Source organism: Trematomus bernacchii, unplaced genomic scaffold (assembly GCF_902827165.1).
Source record: "Trematomus bernacchii unplaced genomic scaffold, fTreBer1.1, whole genome shotgun sequence".
Taxonomy (NCBI): domain Eukaryota; kingdom Metazoa; phylum Chordata; class Actinopteri; order Perciformes; family Nototheniidae; genus Trematomus; species Trematomus bernacchii.
The window spans coordinates 346270-362337 of record NW_022987888.1 but is presented as its reverse complement, the minus strand read 5'-3'; the positions used below and the strand labels follow the sequence as shown (position 1 = coordinate 362337).

The following is a 16068-nucleotide window of genomic DNA, read 5'->3' as shown; positions in this document are numbered from 1 at the left end:
TTACACTTCTTGTCTGTCACATACTCTTCTTGTCTGTCACATACTCTTCTTGTCTGTCACATACTCTTCTTGTCCGTCACATACTCTTCTTGTCCGTCACATACTCTTCTTGTCCGTCACATACTCTTCTTGTCTGTCACATACTCTTCTTGTCTGTCACATACTCTTCTTGTCTGTCACATACTCTTTTGTCTGTCACATACTCTTCTTGTCTGTCACATACTCTTCTTGTCTGTCACATACTCTTCTTGTCTGTCACATACTCTTCTTGTCTGTCACATACTATTCTTGTCTGTCACATAAGTGGCGCAACTGATGCGGTATTGCGCTAAGGGAAAATAATTTTTGACCGGACATTTTGACCGGAGAGATTTAGATTTGCTGGTTTTCAGCATATTTTACCGGTCATAGTCTAACGGCTAACGGAAACTCTGACACACACACTGCTTATTACATCATCTCTTCTTCTGCATCTTGAAAAAAACATCTCTCATATGGCCCTCCTCCTCTTCCGTACTTTTCAGCTATTACATTTATGAAGTAGATTTTGTGTGTGTGTGTGTGTGTGTGTGTGTGTGTGTGTGTGTGTGTGTGTGTGTGTGTGTGTGTGTGTGTGTGTGTGTGTGTGTGTGTGTGTGTGTGTGTGTGTGTGTGTGTGTGTGTGTGTGTGTGTGTGTGTGTGTGTGTGTGTGTGTGTGTGTGTGTGTGTGTGTGTGTGTGTGTGTGTGTGTGTGTGTGTGTGTGTGTGTGTGTGTGTTCTATTTCTATTCAAATTCAAATTCAAGTACAATATCTGAGTACTTCTCCACCTCTGGTTGTTCTTTACCTGTTTTTATTCATGCTTTAAGATATTGTGGCGTTCAGCTGCTCACTTTCCCCAAACTGTACCGCCCTCCCGAGGGAAGCTTCGGATAGAAACTATGACCGTTACTTTATTTATGTACAGATACTTTTATAGATCATGAGATGTTTTTTTTATCTTGTAAAGTGTGTGTTGTTTTATATATTTGTATGTCAGTGTCCCTCTGTGCAGGTGTTTGATTCACAAACATGTTTCTGCATTAAATGAATACTTGATTTAATCTGATTTATTTCTGTCTTATTTATTAAACCACATGGCGGGTGATGTTTACTGGATTAACACATCTACAATTTATATTATAATACAAGATGTTACACTACAATGAAGATGCAGAGAGCCACGTTGAGTTTAAAACGTGCACATGTTAAAGGTAGGGTATGTACATTTGAGAAACCGGCTCGAGATACACTTTTTGTTATATTCCATGGAATGCTCTTAACATCCCGATAGCAATGAATATCTTAAGTGCTTTGACCAAAAATCCATAAAAATATTTCATCTGTGGAAGCCGTAGTACTGTAAAAAGCACGACCAATCATTTTAGCCGGCCCGGCTAAAATAACTGGATGGCCCACCCGCCTGTCAGCCTTCCATCTGTGCACAGACTTATCTCGTGCCCTCATTGGTCATGTGCGCGTTCGTGTGTGTTGGAGGAGGGGCTCTATAAGGAAGTGGCAGATTTTCTCCGGTCGTGTATTTTCAAATTCTAGCGATCTCGAGCCGGTTTCTCAAACTTGCATACCCTACCTTTAAGCATTTCAACTATTTTACAAAGTAATTCCTGCAACCCACAGAGCCATTAGACACTATTTTTTGTTTATCATTTATTGACATTTTTATTTTTATTGAAAATGTTCTGGTACATGATATAAAAACACACTTATAGTTGATTATTTATCATTTTTTTAAGCATTTATTATCATCAAAATTACTGAAGAACACGTTTGAATGCTTTGACTTCTAATGGAGTATTTTTCGACTATTTTATTTCAGTTTTTACTTGGGTAAAACAGTCTGGCGTGTTTCTGTTGTTTGTGTGTTCAGCTGCAGTCCCTCTGCCGGGCCGCTAGAGGCGCCAAATACACTCAGAACGGAAATAAAGAGCGCTGAACTTCAAAATAAAAGATTGACTTTAATTTGTGTAGTGGGAAACTTTCTTTAAATCATAACTTAGTGCTACTTTGTACTTCTACTCCACTACAGTTCAGAGGTAAATGGTGTACAAGATCTGAGTACTTCTACTTGTACTCAAGTACACGCTAAACGTACATAACACTCCAGCTTTTATTTTGAAAACCCTAACCGGAACTGCTATGCTCTGTTAGCATTCGCTTCACACATCGGGCCCAGTCAAAACAAAGCAGCTGTTTAGCTCCGTTGATGCGACCAGATTCAAAAACATTTAACTGATTATTTGTACCGTTAAATTAACAGTAAATCCACGCTCCGGTGTTTCTCTTCGGTCCCGTGAAGTTGAGCTGTTTTAACGGTCGTTTCTTTCCGAAGCTGTTGAGGATTTTATTGGAGCTGTTTGTGTTCTCGGTTTGGAGGCTAACGGGCGGAGGCTGAAAACACGGGAGAACTGTGAGGAATACAAAAGAAAACAAGGAAAAAAGGGGGGGGAAATAGAGATAGAAAACAAGGGGAAAAGGTGATAAATATAGGTGGAAACACGAGAAAATAGAGGTGGGGAAAGGGTGAAAATAGTGCTCGAAAACACGGGAAAACGGTTCAAATTGAGTCGGGAAAACCGTGAGAATCAGAGGCAGAAAACTGTGAAAAATAGAAGCTGTAAACAAGACAAAAACGGTGAAAATTGAGACTGAAAACAGGGACCAACGGTTAAAATAGAGACTGAAAACACAGACAAACGGTTAAAATAGAGACTGAAAATAGGGACCAACGGTTAAAATAGAGACTGAAAACTGTGAACAATTGAAGCTGTAAACGGCGAAAAGGAAAGCCTTAAAAACACTAAAAATCCACCACGGGAACACAGTGAAAACCAGACCCCCAAATCAGCGGTTGTCCTGGCTAACTTCCCTCCGATTACCCCCTCTTGTCCCCAGATGATGGTGGAGTGACCGGTTCTCTCTCCCCGGGTTTAGAGCACCATGGCCCCGGTTTCTCTGGTGGCCGCCTGCCGCAGCCTGGCTCTCTCCACCTGGCTGCTCTCCTTCTGCTTCGTCCACCTGCTGTGTCTCGACTTCACTGTGGCCGAAAGAGAGGAGTGGTACACGGCCTTTGTAAACATCACCTACGTGGACCCGGCCACCTCGGAGCTCCGGACTGAGAAGACTGAGTGCGGTCGCTACGGCGAGCACAGCCCGAAAAAAGAAGCCAGAGGGGTGGTGGTTCTTCCCGGAGCTCCACAGGACCGGCAGGCCTGCGACCCAAACACCCGCTTCCTGGTGCCCGGTCCGGCCGCCTGGGTGGCTCTGATCTCCCGGGGAAACTGCACCTATAAGGACCAGATCCGCCATGCAGCCGCTCAAAACGCGTCCGCGGTGGTGATCTTCAACGTGGGCTCCATCAACGCCAACGAGACCATCACCATGCCCCATCCAGGTACTTTTACATTTTTTTTAAATTATTATTATTATTATTATTTCACACCATCACCATGCCCCATCCAGGTACTGGTGTTATTGTTTATCTCTATAAGAACGCATGAAGACAAATATCAACATTACTTACTTTTTTTTCTGGAAAATGTACAACTTGTTCATAGTATTGTGTGTTATTTCTTGGATTGTAACTTTTTTTTTTAAATATATTACTACTACTTTTTTTTAAATCTCTAATGTTTACCACTTGTCTCAACATTTTAACATGCAGCATTAGGACTTGTTTTCACCTTTTTTAGGATGTTAAGTTCATTAATTAAGAATATTTTATCATAGTATTACATCCTTTCTCTTGATATACTACTATCTTTTTATCTATAAGGAGTCCCTTGGATTTCTCCTAAAAGTTACATTTGTACTTTTGCATCATACAGCTAGATTCCGTGTGTAAACTGACTTGATAGTAAACCTGATTCTGATCTGTTTATGTGCAAATACTTCCCATATGTTCAGTGTATTTACCATCACCACTGGTTTGATTATGTATCTCTATTAGAGTGCAGTTGAAGAAACGTAAAAAATCAACATGTTTTTTATACAAATATTTCGACTTTGTCCCAACATTTTTTACTGGGAAAAAGTACAACCTTTTTCATAATATTACAACCTTTCTCCTTGATATATGACCTGACTTCTTATCTCTGCAGGTTTATTACTTAACATAACTAAGGTGTTTTCATCCAGTCGTGTTATTTCTTGAATTTAAACATTTTTTCCCATAGTGCTACTACTTTTTACCTAAAAAACTATTCTGGTTTATTATTCTACCACCATCAGGTACTGGAGTTATTGTTTATCTCTATAAGTGCTCACATTTTAGTAGAAAAATGTAGATATTTTTTATCCAATCATTAGTATAGTTCTCTTTAATTATCAGAACTTTATTTTCTCAAAGTATCAGGACATTTTTTTATGGAAAATACAACTTTTTTCATAGTATTACAACCTTTCTCATAGATATATGACCTCCATTTCTATCTTTAAAGGTAGGGCTGTGCGATTATGGCAAAAATCATAATCACGATTATTGGGGTCAATAATTGATATCACGATTATTAAATACGATTATTCATTGACTTTGAAAAAATCAATTTATTGAACTTTAAAACAAATACAAATAATAATTTGAACAGTATCTTTTTAACTGTTGATTACCCTGAACGTATAATTCAACTGAAAAACCAATACAAAAAGAAATAAAATAAATGATATATTTAAATAAATAATATCAAAATAATAACAAATATTTTGGAGCGCACTTCCACAAGCTACTAAACATATATAAATATGATAAATACAAATAAATGAGACCAAAATGAATTAGATCAAATATGTTGCAGTGCACTGTCACAACCAAGCAAAGCAAAATAATTGTTTTTTTCGATTATGTTGTTTTCGTAATTGTGGCAGGCCAAAATCGTAATTGCGATTAAAATACGATTAATTGCACAGCCCTATTTAAAGGTTACTTAAGGTTTTCACTTAAAATAAGTAAGGTGTTTTCATCCAGTCGTGTTTGTTATCTCTATTGTTTAACACTTGTCTCAACATTTTAAATGCAACATAAGGACTTGTTTTTACCATTTTTAGGATGTTTCTTTAATTAAGAATATGTTATCTTAGTATTAATGCCGTGCTCTTGATATACTACTATCTTTTTATCTCCAAAGTTAACACATGAAACATTTAGAGTTCCTTGAATTATAAAGACTTATTTTCTCCTAAAAAAGTGTTTCACTTGACTTTACACGTGTACTTCAGCATCATACAGCTGAATGCTTTGTGTGAAGCGACTTGATAATAAACCTGATTCTGATCTGTTAGTGTGCAAACACTTTCTCTCTCCTTCTCACCCGGCTCTGCAGCGGTTGCATATCTATTTCCTTTGAGATAAATATCGTATATTTATCTTTCAGCATTTCCTGCTCAGATCCTGTTGAGGTTTGTTAGTTGCATGACTATCGATGCAATATGAAGAACACTTTTCTTTGTGAAAACGTGACTGAAATGTTCTGTTTTCTGACCTTTGTATACACCGAACCATCAGAAACTAAAAATAATGCAAAAATCAAGAATCATAGATAAAATAGAAACAATGCAATAAAAATACATTCGATTTAAAATGTTTTCTCCATCTTTTGTTTGATTATTTGATCCTTAATGGCAGTTTTAGTAGAGAAGAGTGAGTGTGTGCTGCAGCATTTTCCCCCTGCGCTGCAGATATATTCATATATTAGAGGTATTATAAGTCTCTATTAATAATGCATATTCCTCCTGTTTGATCCACGTAATAAATACAGAGCTTCCTGCTTTTAAAAACTCTTCTGGTTGGGTTTCTGTGCAGAGAGCTGAGCTTTATGGTGATGAAGTGTGTTGTTATATAACGAGGGAGAGCGGAGGTTTTCCATCTTTCACTTTGAGTTTTCATTCGCTCTGTTAGTCCGGAGACTCACAGCTGTTTCTCCGTCAGAGACTCCTTCAGGAGGTCTACTTTAAAGAGTCCTCTCCTGCTGATGTTCAGGTGTATATCAGTATGTAGTGTCTCTACTTTAAAGAGTCCTCTCCTGCTGATGTTCAGGTGTATATCAGTATGTAGTGTCTCTACTTTAAAGAGTCCTCTCCTGCTGATGTTCAGGTGTATATCAGTATGTAGTGTCTCTACTTTAAAGAGTCCTCTCCTGCTGATGTTCAGCTGTATATCAGTATGTAGTGTCTCTACTTTAAAGAGTCCTCTCCTGCTGATGTTCAGCTGTATATCAGTATGTAGTGTCTCTACTTTAAAGAGTCCTCTCCTGCTGATGTTCAGGTGTATATCAGTATGTAGTGTCTCTACTTTAAAGAGTCCTCTCCTGCTGATGTTCAGCTGTATATCAGTATGTAGTGTCTCTACTTTAAAGAGTCCTCTCCTGCTGATGTTCAGGTGTATATCAGTGTGTAGTGTCTCTACTTTAAAGAGTCCTCTCCTGCTGATGTTCAGGTCTATATCAGTATGTAGTGTCTCTACTTTAAAGAGTCCTCTCCTGCTGATGTTCAGGTGTATATCAGTATGTAGTGTCTCTACTTTAAAGAGTCCTCTCCTGCTGATGTTCAGGTGTATATCAGTATGTAGTGTCTCTACTTTAAAGAGTCCTCTCCTGCTGATGTTCAGGTGTATATCAGTATGTAGTGTCTCTACTTTAAAGAGTCCTCTCCTGCTGATGTTCAGCTGTATATCAGTATGTAGTGTCTCTACTTTAAAGAGTCCTCTCCTGCTGATGTTCAGCTGTATATCAGTATGTAGTGTCTCTACTTTAAAGAGTCCTCTCCTGCTGATGTTCAGGTGTATATCAGTATGTAGTATCTCTACTTTAAAGAGTCCTCTCCTGCTGATGTTCAGGTGTATATCAGTATGTAGTGTCTCTACTTTAAAGAGTCCTCTCCTGCTGATGTTCAGGTGTATATCAGTGTGTAGTGTCTCTACTTTAAAGAGTCCTCTCCTGCTGATGTTCAGGTCTATATCAGTATGTAGTGTCTCTACTTTAAAGAGTCCTCTCCTGCTGATGTTCAGCTGTATATCAGTATGTAGTGTCTCTACTTTAAAGAGTCCTCTCCTGCTGATGTTCAGCTGTATATCAGTATGTAGTGTCTCTACTTTAAAGAGTCCTCTCCTGCTGATGTTCAGGTGTATATCAGTATGTAGTATCTCTACTTTAAAGAGTCCTCTCCTGCTGATGTTCAGGTGTATATCAGTATGTAGTGTCTCTACTTTAAAGAGTCCTCTCCTGCTGATGTTCAGGTGTATATCAGTGTGTAGTGTCTCTACTTTAAAGAGTCCTCTCCTGCTGATGTTCAGGTCTATATCAGTATGTAGTGTCTCTACTTTAAAGAGTCCTCTCCTGCTGATGTTCAGGTCTATATCAGTATGTACTGTAGTGTCTCTACTTTAAAGAGTCCTCTCCTGCTGATGTTCAGGTCTATATCAGTATGTACTGTAGTGTCTCTACTTTAAAGAGTCCTCTCCTGCTGATGTTCAGGTGTATATCAGTATGTAGTGTATTGTCGTAGCAACTTAAAATCAGCTGCTGTCTTAGAGTAAAAGATGAGTTAGGCAAATATCCAAAGAAACACAATATCTATATAAAGTATTTTGAGATCTTGGTTTTATGTTTGCAAGCAGACACCTCCGCCAAAGAGTGTGTCCTGTTCTGTTACAGCCACTCTTAAAGGGAAACGGCAACGATTATTTACATGACAACACACCAACATGTTGGCCCAGGTGGTCGCCCTATGGCAGTAGGCAAAACTCAAGACCTACAAAGAACAGTTGGGTGTCGCAGCTACCCCCCTAGAGCAAATGTCTTCCTTTGTCCCTGTCCTTCCTGTAGTGTCACGTTATCACACATCCATTTACCTGACATTCTCCGGATGCAGTAGTTTACATTTCATTAGGATTACACTGTATTAAAGGGCCCATGTCATGGCCATTTCCACTGATCATAATTCCATTGTTGAGGTCTACTAGAATAGATTTATATTGTGCATTTTTCCAAACTCACATTGGTTTCTCAAACAGCATCTCTGTAAACTACGTGTATTCACTGAATTTCACTCTCTGCCTTTAACGGCTCGTTGTAGCTCCAATAGCTCCAGCCCCCACCCTCCCTGTGAGCACAGTGGGCTCTGATTGGTCGGGACGTTGTGAATCGCGCTGAGCTCCGTGGAGGTGTTGTTTCCTTGTTTAGGATACATAGCGAAACACAGCCAAACTCATCCTGAGCACACACAAACTCACAGCCGAAGTAAAAACAATAAGTGTGGCTTGATATTGAGTAAGAAAAAGGTTGATAAACGCTGTGAGAATGGGTCTGCAGAGAGAATGGGTCTGCAGAGAGAATGGGTCTGCAGAGAGAATGGGTCTGCAGAGAGAATTTCGCCGCGATCCCAACTGTCTGTTATCAGCCTGCAGCCAGGGAGGAGAAATCAGCTGAGCTGCCTGCTTTCTGCACTGAGTGTGTGTGAGGAAGTCCGTGGATTGGTCAATTTGGACCAATCAGCGGGGGCTTAACGTAACGGCTCCGCGGACGTAACGTAACGGCTCCACGGATTGGTCCATTTCGTTCCGGGTACGGCATGACATCATGCCGTACCCGGAACGAAATGGAAGAATCAAATGGACAATGACGTATCTCCAACGAGGCGTTTTGGGGAGGGTTCGAGTTTTACTCCCTACAGGGTGTACTTTGAGGGTTTTGACTCTGCACACCGTTTACATGCATAAAAACCTTCATAACACAAGGGGACGGGTAATAACCGGAAAAGCATGACATGTGAGCTTTAAGCTTTAATACCATAATTGCCATAACAGTATCTACTTTAAAGAGTCCTCTCCTGCTAATGTTCAGGTGTATATCAGTATGTAGTGTCTCTACTTTAAAGAGTCCTCTCCTGCTGATGTTCAGGTGTATATCAGTATGTAGTGTCTCTACTTTAAAGAGTCCTCTCCTGCTGATGTTCAGGTGTATATCAGTATGTAGTGTCTCTACTTTAAAGAGTCCTCTCCTGCTGATGTTCAGGTGTATATCAGTATGTAGTGTCTCTGCTTTAAAGAGTCCTCTCTTGCTGATGTTCAGGTGTATATCAGTATGTAGTGTCTCTACTTTAAAGAGTCCTCTCCTGCTGATGTTCAGGTGTATATCAGTATGTAGTGTCTCTACTTTAAAGAGTCCTCTCCTGCTGATGTTCAGGTGTATATCAATATGTAGTGTCTGTACTTTAAAGAGTCCTCTCCTGCTGATGTTCAGGTGTATATCAGTATGTAGTGTCTGTACTTTAAAGAGTCCTCTCCTGCTGATGTTCAGGTGTATATCAGTATGTAGTGTCTCTACTTTAAAGAGTCCTCTCCTGCTGATGTTCAGGTGTATATCAGTATGTAGTGTCTGTACTTTAAAGAGTCCTCTCCTGCTGATGTTCAGGTGTATATCAGTATGTAGTGTCTCTACTTTAAAGAGTCCTCTCCTGCTGATGTTCAGGTGTATATCAGTATGTAGTGTCTACTTTAAAGAGTCCTCTCCTGCTGATGTTCAGGTGTATATCAGTATGTAGTGTCTCTACTTTAAAGAGTCCTCTCCTGCTGATGTTCAGGTGTATATCAATATGTAGTGTCTGTACTTTAAAGAGTCGTCTCCTGCTGATGTTCAGGTGTATATCAATATGTAGTGTCTCTACTTTAAAGAGTCCTCTCCTGCTGATGTTCAGGTGTATATCAGTATGTAGTGTCTCTACTTTAAAGAGTACTCTCCTGCTGATGTTCAGGTGTATATCAATATGTAGTGTCTGTACTTTAAAGAGTCCTCTCCTGCTGATGTTCAGGTGTATATCAGTATGTAGTGTCTCTACTTTAAAGAGTCCTCTCCTGCTGATGTTCAGGTGTATATCAGTATGTAGTGTCTCTACTTTAAAGAGTCCTCTCCTGCTGATGTTCAGGTGTATATCAGTATGTAGTGTCTGTACTTTAAAGAGTCCTCTCCTGCTGATGTTCAGGTGTATATCAGTATGTAGTGTCTGTACTTTAAAGAGTCCTCTCCTGCTGATGTTCAGGTGTATATCAGTATGTAGTGTCTACTTTAAAGAGTCCTCTCCTGCTGATGTTCAGGTGTATATCAGTATGTAGTGTCTCTACTTTAAAGAGTCCTCTCCTGCTGATGTTCAGGTGTATATCAGTATGTAGTGTCTCTACTTTAAAGAGTCCTCTCCTGCTGATGTTCAGGTGTATATCAGTATGTAGTGTCTCTACTTTAAAGAGTCCTCTCCTGCTGATGTTCAGGTGTATATCAGTATGTAGTGTCTCTGCTTTAAAGAGTCCTCTCTTGCTGATGTTCAGGTGTATATCAGTATGTAGTGTCTCTACTTTAAAGAGTCCTCTCCTGCTGATGTTCAGGTGTATATCAGTATGTAGTGTCTCTACTTTAAAGAGTCCTCTCCTGCTGATGTTCAGGTGTATATCAATATGTAGTGTCTGTACTTTAAAGAGTCCTCTCCTGCTGATGTTCAGGTGTATATCAGTATGTAGTGTCTGTACTTTAAAGAGTCCTCTCCTGCTGATGTTCAGGTGTATATCAGTATGTAGTGTCTCTACTTTAAAGAGTCCTCTCCTGCTGATGTTCAGGTGTATATCAGTATGTAGTGTCTGTACTTTAAAGAGTCCTCTCCTGCTGATGTTCAGGTGTATATCAGTATGTAGTGTCTCTACTTTAAAGAGTCCTCTCCTGCTGATGTTCAGGTGTATATCAGTATGTAGTGTCTACTTTAAAGAGTCCTCTCCTGCTGATGTTCAGGTGTATATCAGTATGTAGTGTCTCTACTTTAAAGAGTCCTCTCCTGCTGATGTTCAGGTGTATATCAGTATGTAGTGTCTGTACTTTAAAGAGTCCTCTCCTGCTGATGTTCAGGTGTATATCAATATGTAGTGTCTGTACTTTAAAGAGTCCTCTCCTGCTGATGTTCAGGTGTATATCAGTATGTAGTGTCTGTACTTTAAAGAGTCCTCTCCTGCTGATGCTCAGGTGTATATCAGTATGTAGTGTCTGTACTTTAAAGAGTCCTCTCCTGCTGATGTTCAGGTGTATATCAGTATGTAGTGTCTCTACTTTAAAGAGTCCTCTCCTGCTGATGTTCAGGTGTATATCAGTATGTAGTGTCTACTTTAAAGAGTCCTCTCCTGCTGATGTTCAGGTGTATATCAGTATGTAGTGTCTCTACTTTAAAGAGTCCTCTCCTGCTGATGTTCAGGTGTATATCAGTATGTAGTGTCTCTACTTTAAAGAGTCCTCTCCTGCTGATGTTCAGGTGTATATCAGTATGTAGTGTCTGTACTTTAAAGAGTCCTCTCCTGCTGATGTTCAGGTGTATATCAATATGTAGTGTCTGTACTTTAAAGAGTCCTCTCCTGCTGATGTTCAGGTGTATATCAATATGTAGTGTCTCTACTTTAAAGAGTCCTCTCCTGCTGATGTTCAGGTGTATATCAGTATGTAGTGTCTCTACTTTAAAGAGTCCTCTCCTGCTGATGTTCAGGTGTATATCAGTATGTAGTGTCTCTACTTTAAAGAGTCCTGTGTGTTGCAGAGAGACATTGATCCCTCAGTGTATTTTAGTCGGAGAATAATCAATGTTGTCGCTCTGTGTATTGTTGGGGTCGATGTGAGTTCAGCACTGGCCTCGGGGGGGGAATTTATGCAACCAGTGGCTCGACACACACACACACACACACACACACACACACTCCTAAACCAGACTGCACTGATAAAAACACACATTTTGCAGAACATAACCGTTGTTTTCAAATTAAAAGTGTAATTTATATGTTGATACTTTTTTTTTTATCTACCATGAAACAACTGGTGTTTTTGTCAATGGAGTTTGGTGGCTTTGAAACGACAGATAACTCGTCTTCTCACGGTAAATATTAGACATATATATTCACCTTTGACCTCCATATCTGCAGTTATGTGTCACTGTGCCAGTAAACACGCTCTGCAGTATTTGAACGGTTATGTGAGAGCCTGTTTTCCATTCCTCACAAGCATGACCTCGAGTTACAGAATTGGATAGACTTGTTGTGCTTTGGCTCACAAATGTCATTGAGACACACACACACACACACACACACACACACACACACACACACACACACTCACACACACTCAAAATAGGACCCAAAGACTTCTCCTTTTGTAACTTCCTGCGGCTCGTTTGAAACCCTCGCTCAGTGTAGTAGATGTAATACCTCGATGTAGTAATCCTCATCATCATCCTCCTCCTCCTCCTCCTCCTCTTATATAATCTGGAGTGTTTCTTCATACCAAAGATGGATGCTGGGTGGATGAGGCCACGTCATCCTGCCTGTCGGATTATTTTTAGCCCTCTGTTCCTCCTGGGTGTTAATCAGAGCTTTTCATTGGTCGGATGAACGAACAGGAAGCAGGGCTGTAGGACCTGTAGAAACCAACCTGACGGCGTTTAAAGAGACATGTTTCTGATGCAGACATTATGTTTACTTTACATTAGGGTCTCATGGGGTTGTTTCCCTCAAACTAGGATTTAAATAACACAATATACAAATATCTGTGTCATCTCTCATCACATTTGATATCAGCGTCTTTTGCAGAAAGAAAAACAAAGACAGATTTGAAGTGTATAGTTGTTTGACCACATTTACCTTACAGTGACCCCCCGCCCCCCCCCCCCCCCCCCCCCCCACTCTCCTCTCAGGTACAGGTGATCTCCTGGCCATCATGATCCCGGAGCCTAAAGGTCGGGAGGTCGCGGCGCTGCTAGAGCGCAACGTGACGGTAACCATGACGATCACCATCGGCACCAGGAACCTGCAGAAGTACGTGAGCCGAACCTCGGTGGTGTTCGTCTCCATCTCCTTCATCGTGCTGATGATCATCTCCTTAGCCTGGCTCGTCTTCTACTACATCCAGAGGTTCAGATACGCCAACGCACGGGACCGCAACCAGGTACACACACACACACACACACACACACTCACACTCACACTCACACTCACACAGAGACACACACACACATACATACATACCCTGTATACATCACTTCAGGGGACATTACATTGACTTACATGCATTTCCTGGAGACTTATCCTAACCTTAACCATAACCAACACATGCCTAACCCTTACCCTTAACCTAACCAAGTCTTCACCCTAAAATTAATGATTCCCCTTATGGGGACCTCCATTTTGTCCCCATAAGGGAGGCGAGTCCCCACACGTGACTGTGTAAACAGATTTAGGTCCCCACATAGTAATGCTAGGCCACACACACACACACTGAAACACACACTGAGACACACACACTGAGACAGAGAGACACACACACACACACACACACACACACACACACCGAGACAGAGAGACACACACACACACACACACACACACACACACACATACGCACACACACACACACACACACGCACACCGTACATTTAAGCTTTAACTCTGAAGTGCATTATTGATGAACTGGAGCTAAAGGTTGATATTTAGTGTTGTGGTTATCAGGCTAGTTAGCCGTGCTAGCGTCTTTAGCATGCAGTTCCAATATAAGCTCCACGTTTGGTCTAAAAGATGTTAGAAAACAAACAACGTTCCAAAAAGAAATGAAATCTGGGGTTAGCTTTTACCGCCTAGCGACTCTTCACTGATCTGGGTTGAGCTTCCACTTGGAGCGTCGTGTTTTCCTCCCTGCTTGAGTCTAAGGCGCCGTTTACACGAGGAGAAAACTGCTTGTATCTGCATAGTTTCGCGTGCGTATAGCCCTATTATTTACACGAGGCCGATAGAAACTGACCCCACAAACGATAACGGGTCCCAAGGTGGATAGATTTGCAAACGAAACGCTCTGGGGGGTCAAACGAGTCCGTGTAATCACCTCTATACGAATATTTCCTGAAAAAATAGCGATAGCCCCGCCTCTCCCCACCTCTCCTGCTCACTGCTGTAGCAACTATCAAAAATAGCTGTGTTAATTAAACGCACAAGGGGTTCTTGAATGAAATAATATTATAAAAGGCAAACCAGAATAGTTAACGCCCAATATACTCCTTAAACAAAATAAACAGAGTCGGATTTCATGCATTGATCCATTATATTGACAAAGGAGGATCTCACCCGGTGTTTGTAGAGAATATCTCTCTTTTCTGAGCCGTCCTCTCCACGGAGACGTCGGTCGATGCAATATCCACAGATTCGGTTTCTTTCAGTTAACTTCCCCGTTGCATTTATCCATATGCTGAGGAAATGACTATATCCCGCTGAATACCAGCAATCGCCACACACACTTCCTCCTGTCAGTAGCTACTGCTAGTGCTACTGCTACTGACCATGCTACAGATATTAGTGCAAAAATCTACAGCTCCTCTACCACAACCATCAGCAACAAGTGGACATGGAGAATTACATGAACTACATGTTGCTAAATACACCGCGGGGCATAAACAGAAGGGTAGCCATGGCAACATTGCTGCGGGGGCTGCTGGGCTGCCCTTCTTCGCGGCTTTTGGTGTATTTTGTGGCGGAAGTTACAGCGCCACTTACAGTCCCGGCATATGTACTACAGCGTTTCCAGCGGTCTCGTTTGAACAGACACGTTAAATGAAACTAATGCATGTGAACGGAAGACTTTTTTGAATACGCATACTGTGCATAAACGCAAACGGTCCCGTGTGAGCGGGGCCTAAATCTCTCCCTCTTTCTCCCCCTGAGTCTAAATCGCTCCCTCTTTTTCCCCCTGAGTCTAAATCTCTCCCTCTTTCTCCCCCTGAGTCTAAATCTCTCCCTCTTTCTCCCCCTGAGTCTAAATCTCTCCCTCTTTCTCCCCCTGAGTCTAAATCTCTCCCTCTTCCTCCCCCTGAGTCTAAATCTTTCTCTCTCCCTCTTCTTCCGCTCAGAGGCGCCTGGGCGATGCGGCGAAGAAGGCGATCAGTAAGCTCCAGGTCCGAACCATCAGGAAAGGAGACCAGGAGACGGAGGGAGACTTTGATAACTGTGCCGTGTGCATCGAGGGATACAAGCCCAACGACGTGGTGCGAATTCTGCCCTGCAGGTAACACACACAGAGAGAGAGAGAGAGAGGTGGTTATATATACAGGGGGTTTAGAGAGTGTGTGATTCAGTAGTTAAAGCTGTGTTTGTCTGCAGACACCTGTTCCATAAGAGCTGCGTGGACCCCTGGCTGCTGGACCACCGGACCTGCCCCATGTGCAAGATGAACATCCTCAAAGCCCTCGGCATCGCTGTGAGTCTCTGATATAACATCGTTAAGAGTGCCAACTTCTGCAGTACAATAGCACAAAAGTAGTTTTACAACCTGCTTTTACTCAGGAATCTGCATTAAGTAAGGTCAAGAAAATGTGTTTCAAACATCGTGAATCACCATATCATGTATTTTCTTTTTGCATTAGGGTTTGATAGTTAATATAGGTCATTTAAATCAATACAAAAATATATATTTCTTGTGTCACAGCCAGTAATGACCTCTGATACGTTGTTTTCTCTTGGTCCCGCCCCTCCTGGCATCCCATTGGCTCTTCTCTCTGGATGCTGTGTTCTGATTGGCTGCTAAGCCTCTTTTGTTGATGAACTGGTTCTAAAGAGTGTTTTCATATTTTATCTGTTCTTTTCTTTCTACTTTATTGTTATTTCCTGTCTTTCCTGCTTTTTCACGAATCTTTTCTCCAGATTTCTTTGTTTTCGGGATTCTTTTCGTGCCATCTTGTTGAAAAACGTTAATTAAAACTGATCTCTAAACTGCCCCCTCTCTCTCCAGCTGAACGCAGACTGTCTGGAAGACCTCCCTCTGGACTACGACCTGACCGTGGGGGGGGTCGGGGGGGCGCTGGCTCTGGAGGCCGTGGTGTCGGGGGGGTCGAGCGACGGGACCCTCAGTGAGGGGGGGGGGCTCCTCCGTGCTGCTGGACCCCGGGGTCAGGAGGGTGGGACTGCCTCAGGACTACCAGGACCCTCTGAGAGACAGCCCTGTTACCATGACTACTGACACACTCACAGGTACACACTCTCTC

The 16068-nt window shown here is 41.7% G+C and overlaps 1 protein-coding gene across 1 annotated transcript in view; it reads left to right on the top strand.

Annotated features, from left to right (window-relative positions):
- Positions 1-2215: 2215 nt before the first annotated feature.
- Positions 2216-16068, top strand: part of LOC117469849 (RING finger protein 150-like) — a 14460-nt gene continuing 607 nt past the window's right edge. The window contains 6 exon segments of the mRNA XM_034114306.1: positions 2216-3430; positions 12739-12989; positions 14938-15092; positions 15188-15284; positions 15816-15941; positions 15943-16054. Of these exon segments, the coding sequence (XP_033970197.1) occupies positions 2977-3430; positions 12739-12989; positions 14938-15092; positions 15188-15284; positions 15816-15941; positions 15943-16054 (1195 nt within the window). The 5' untranslated portion in view covers positions 2216-2976.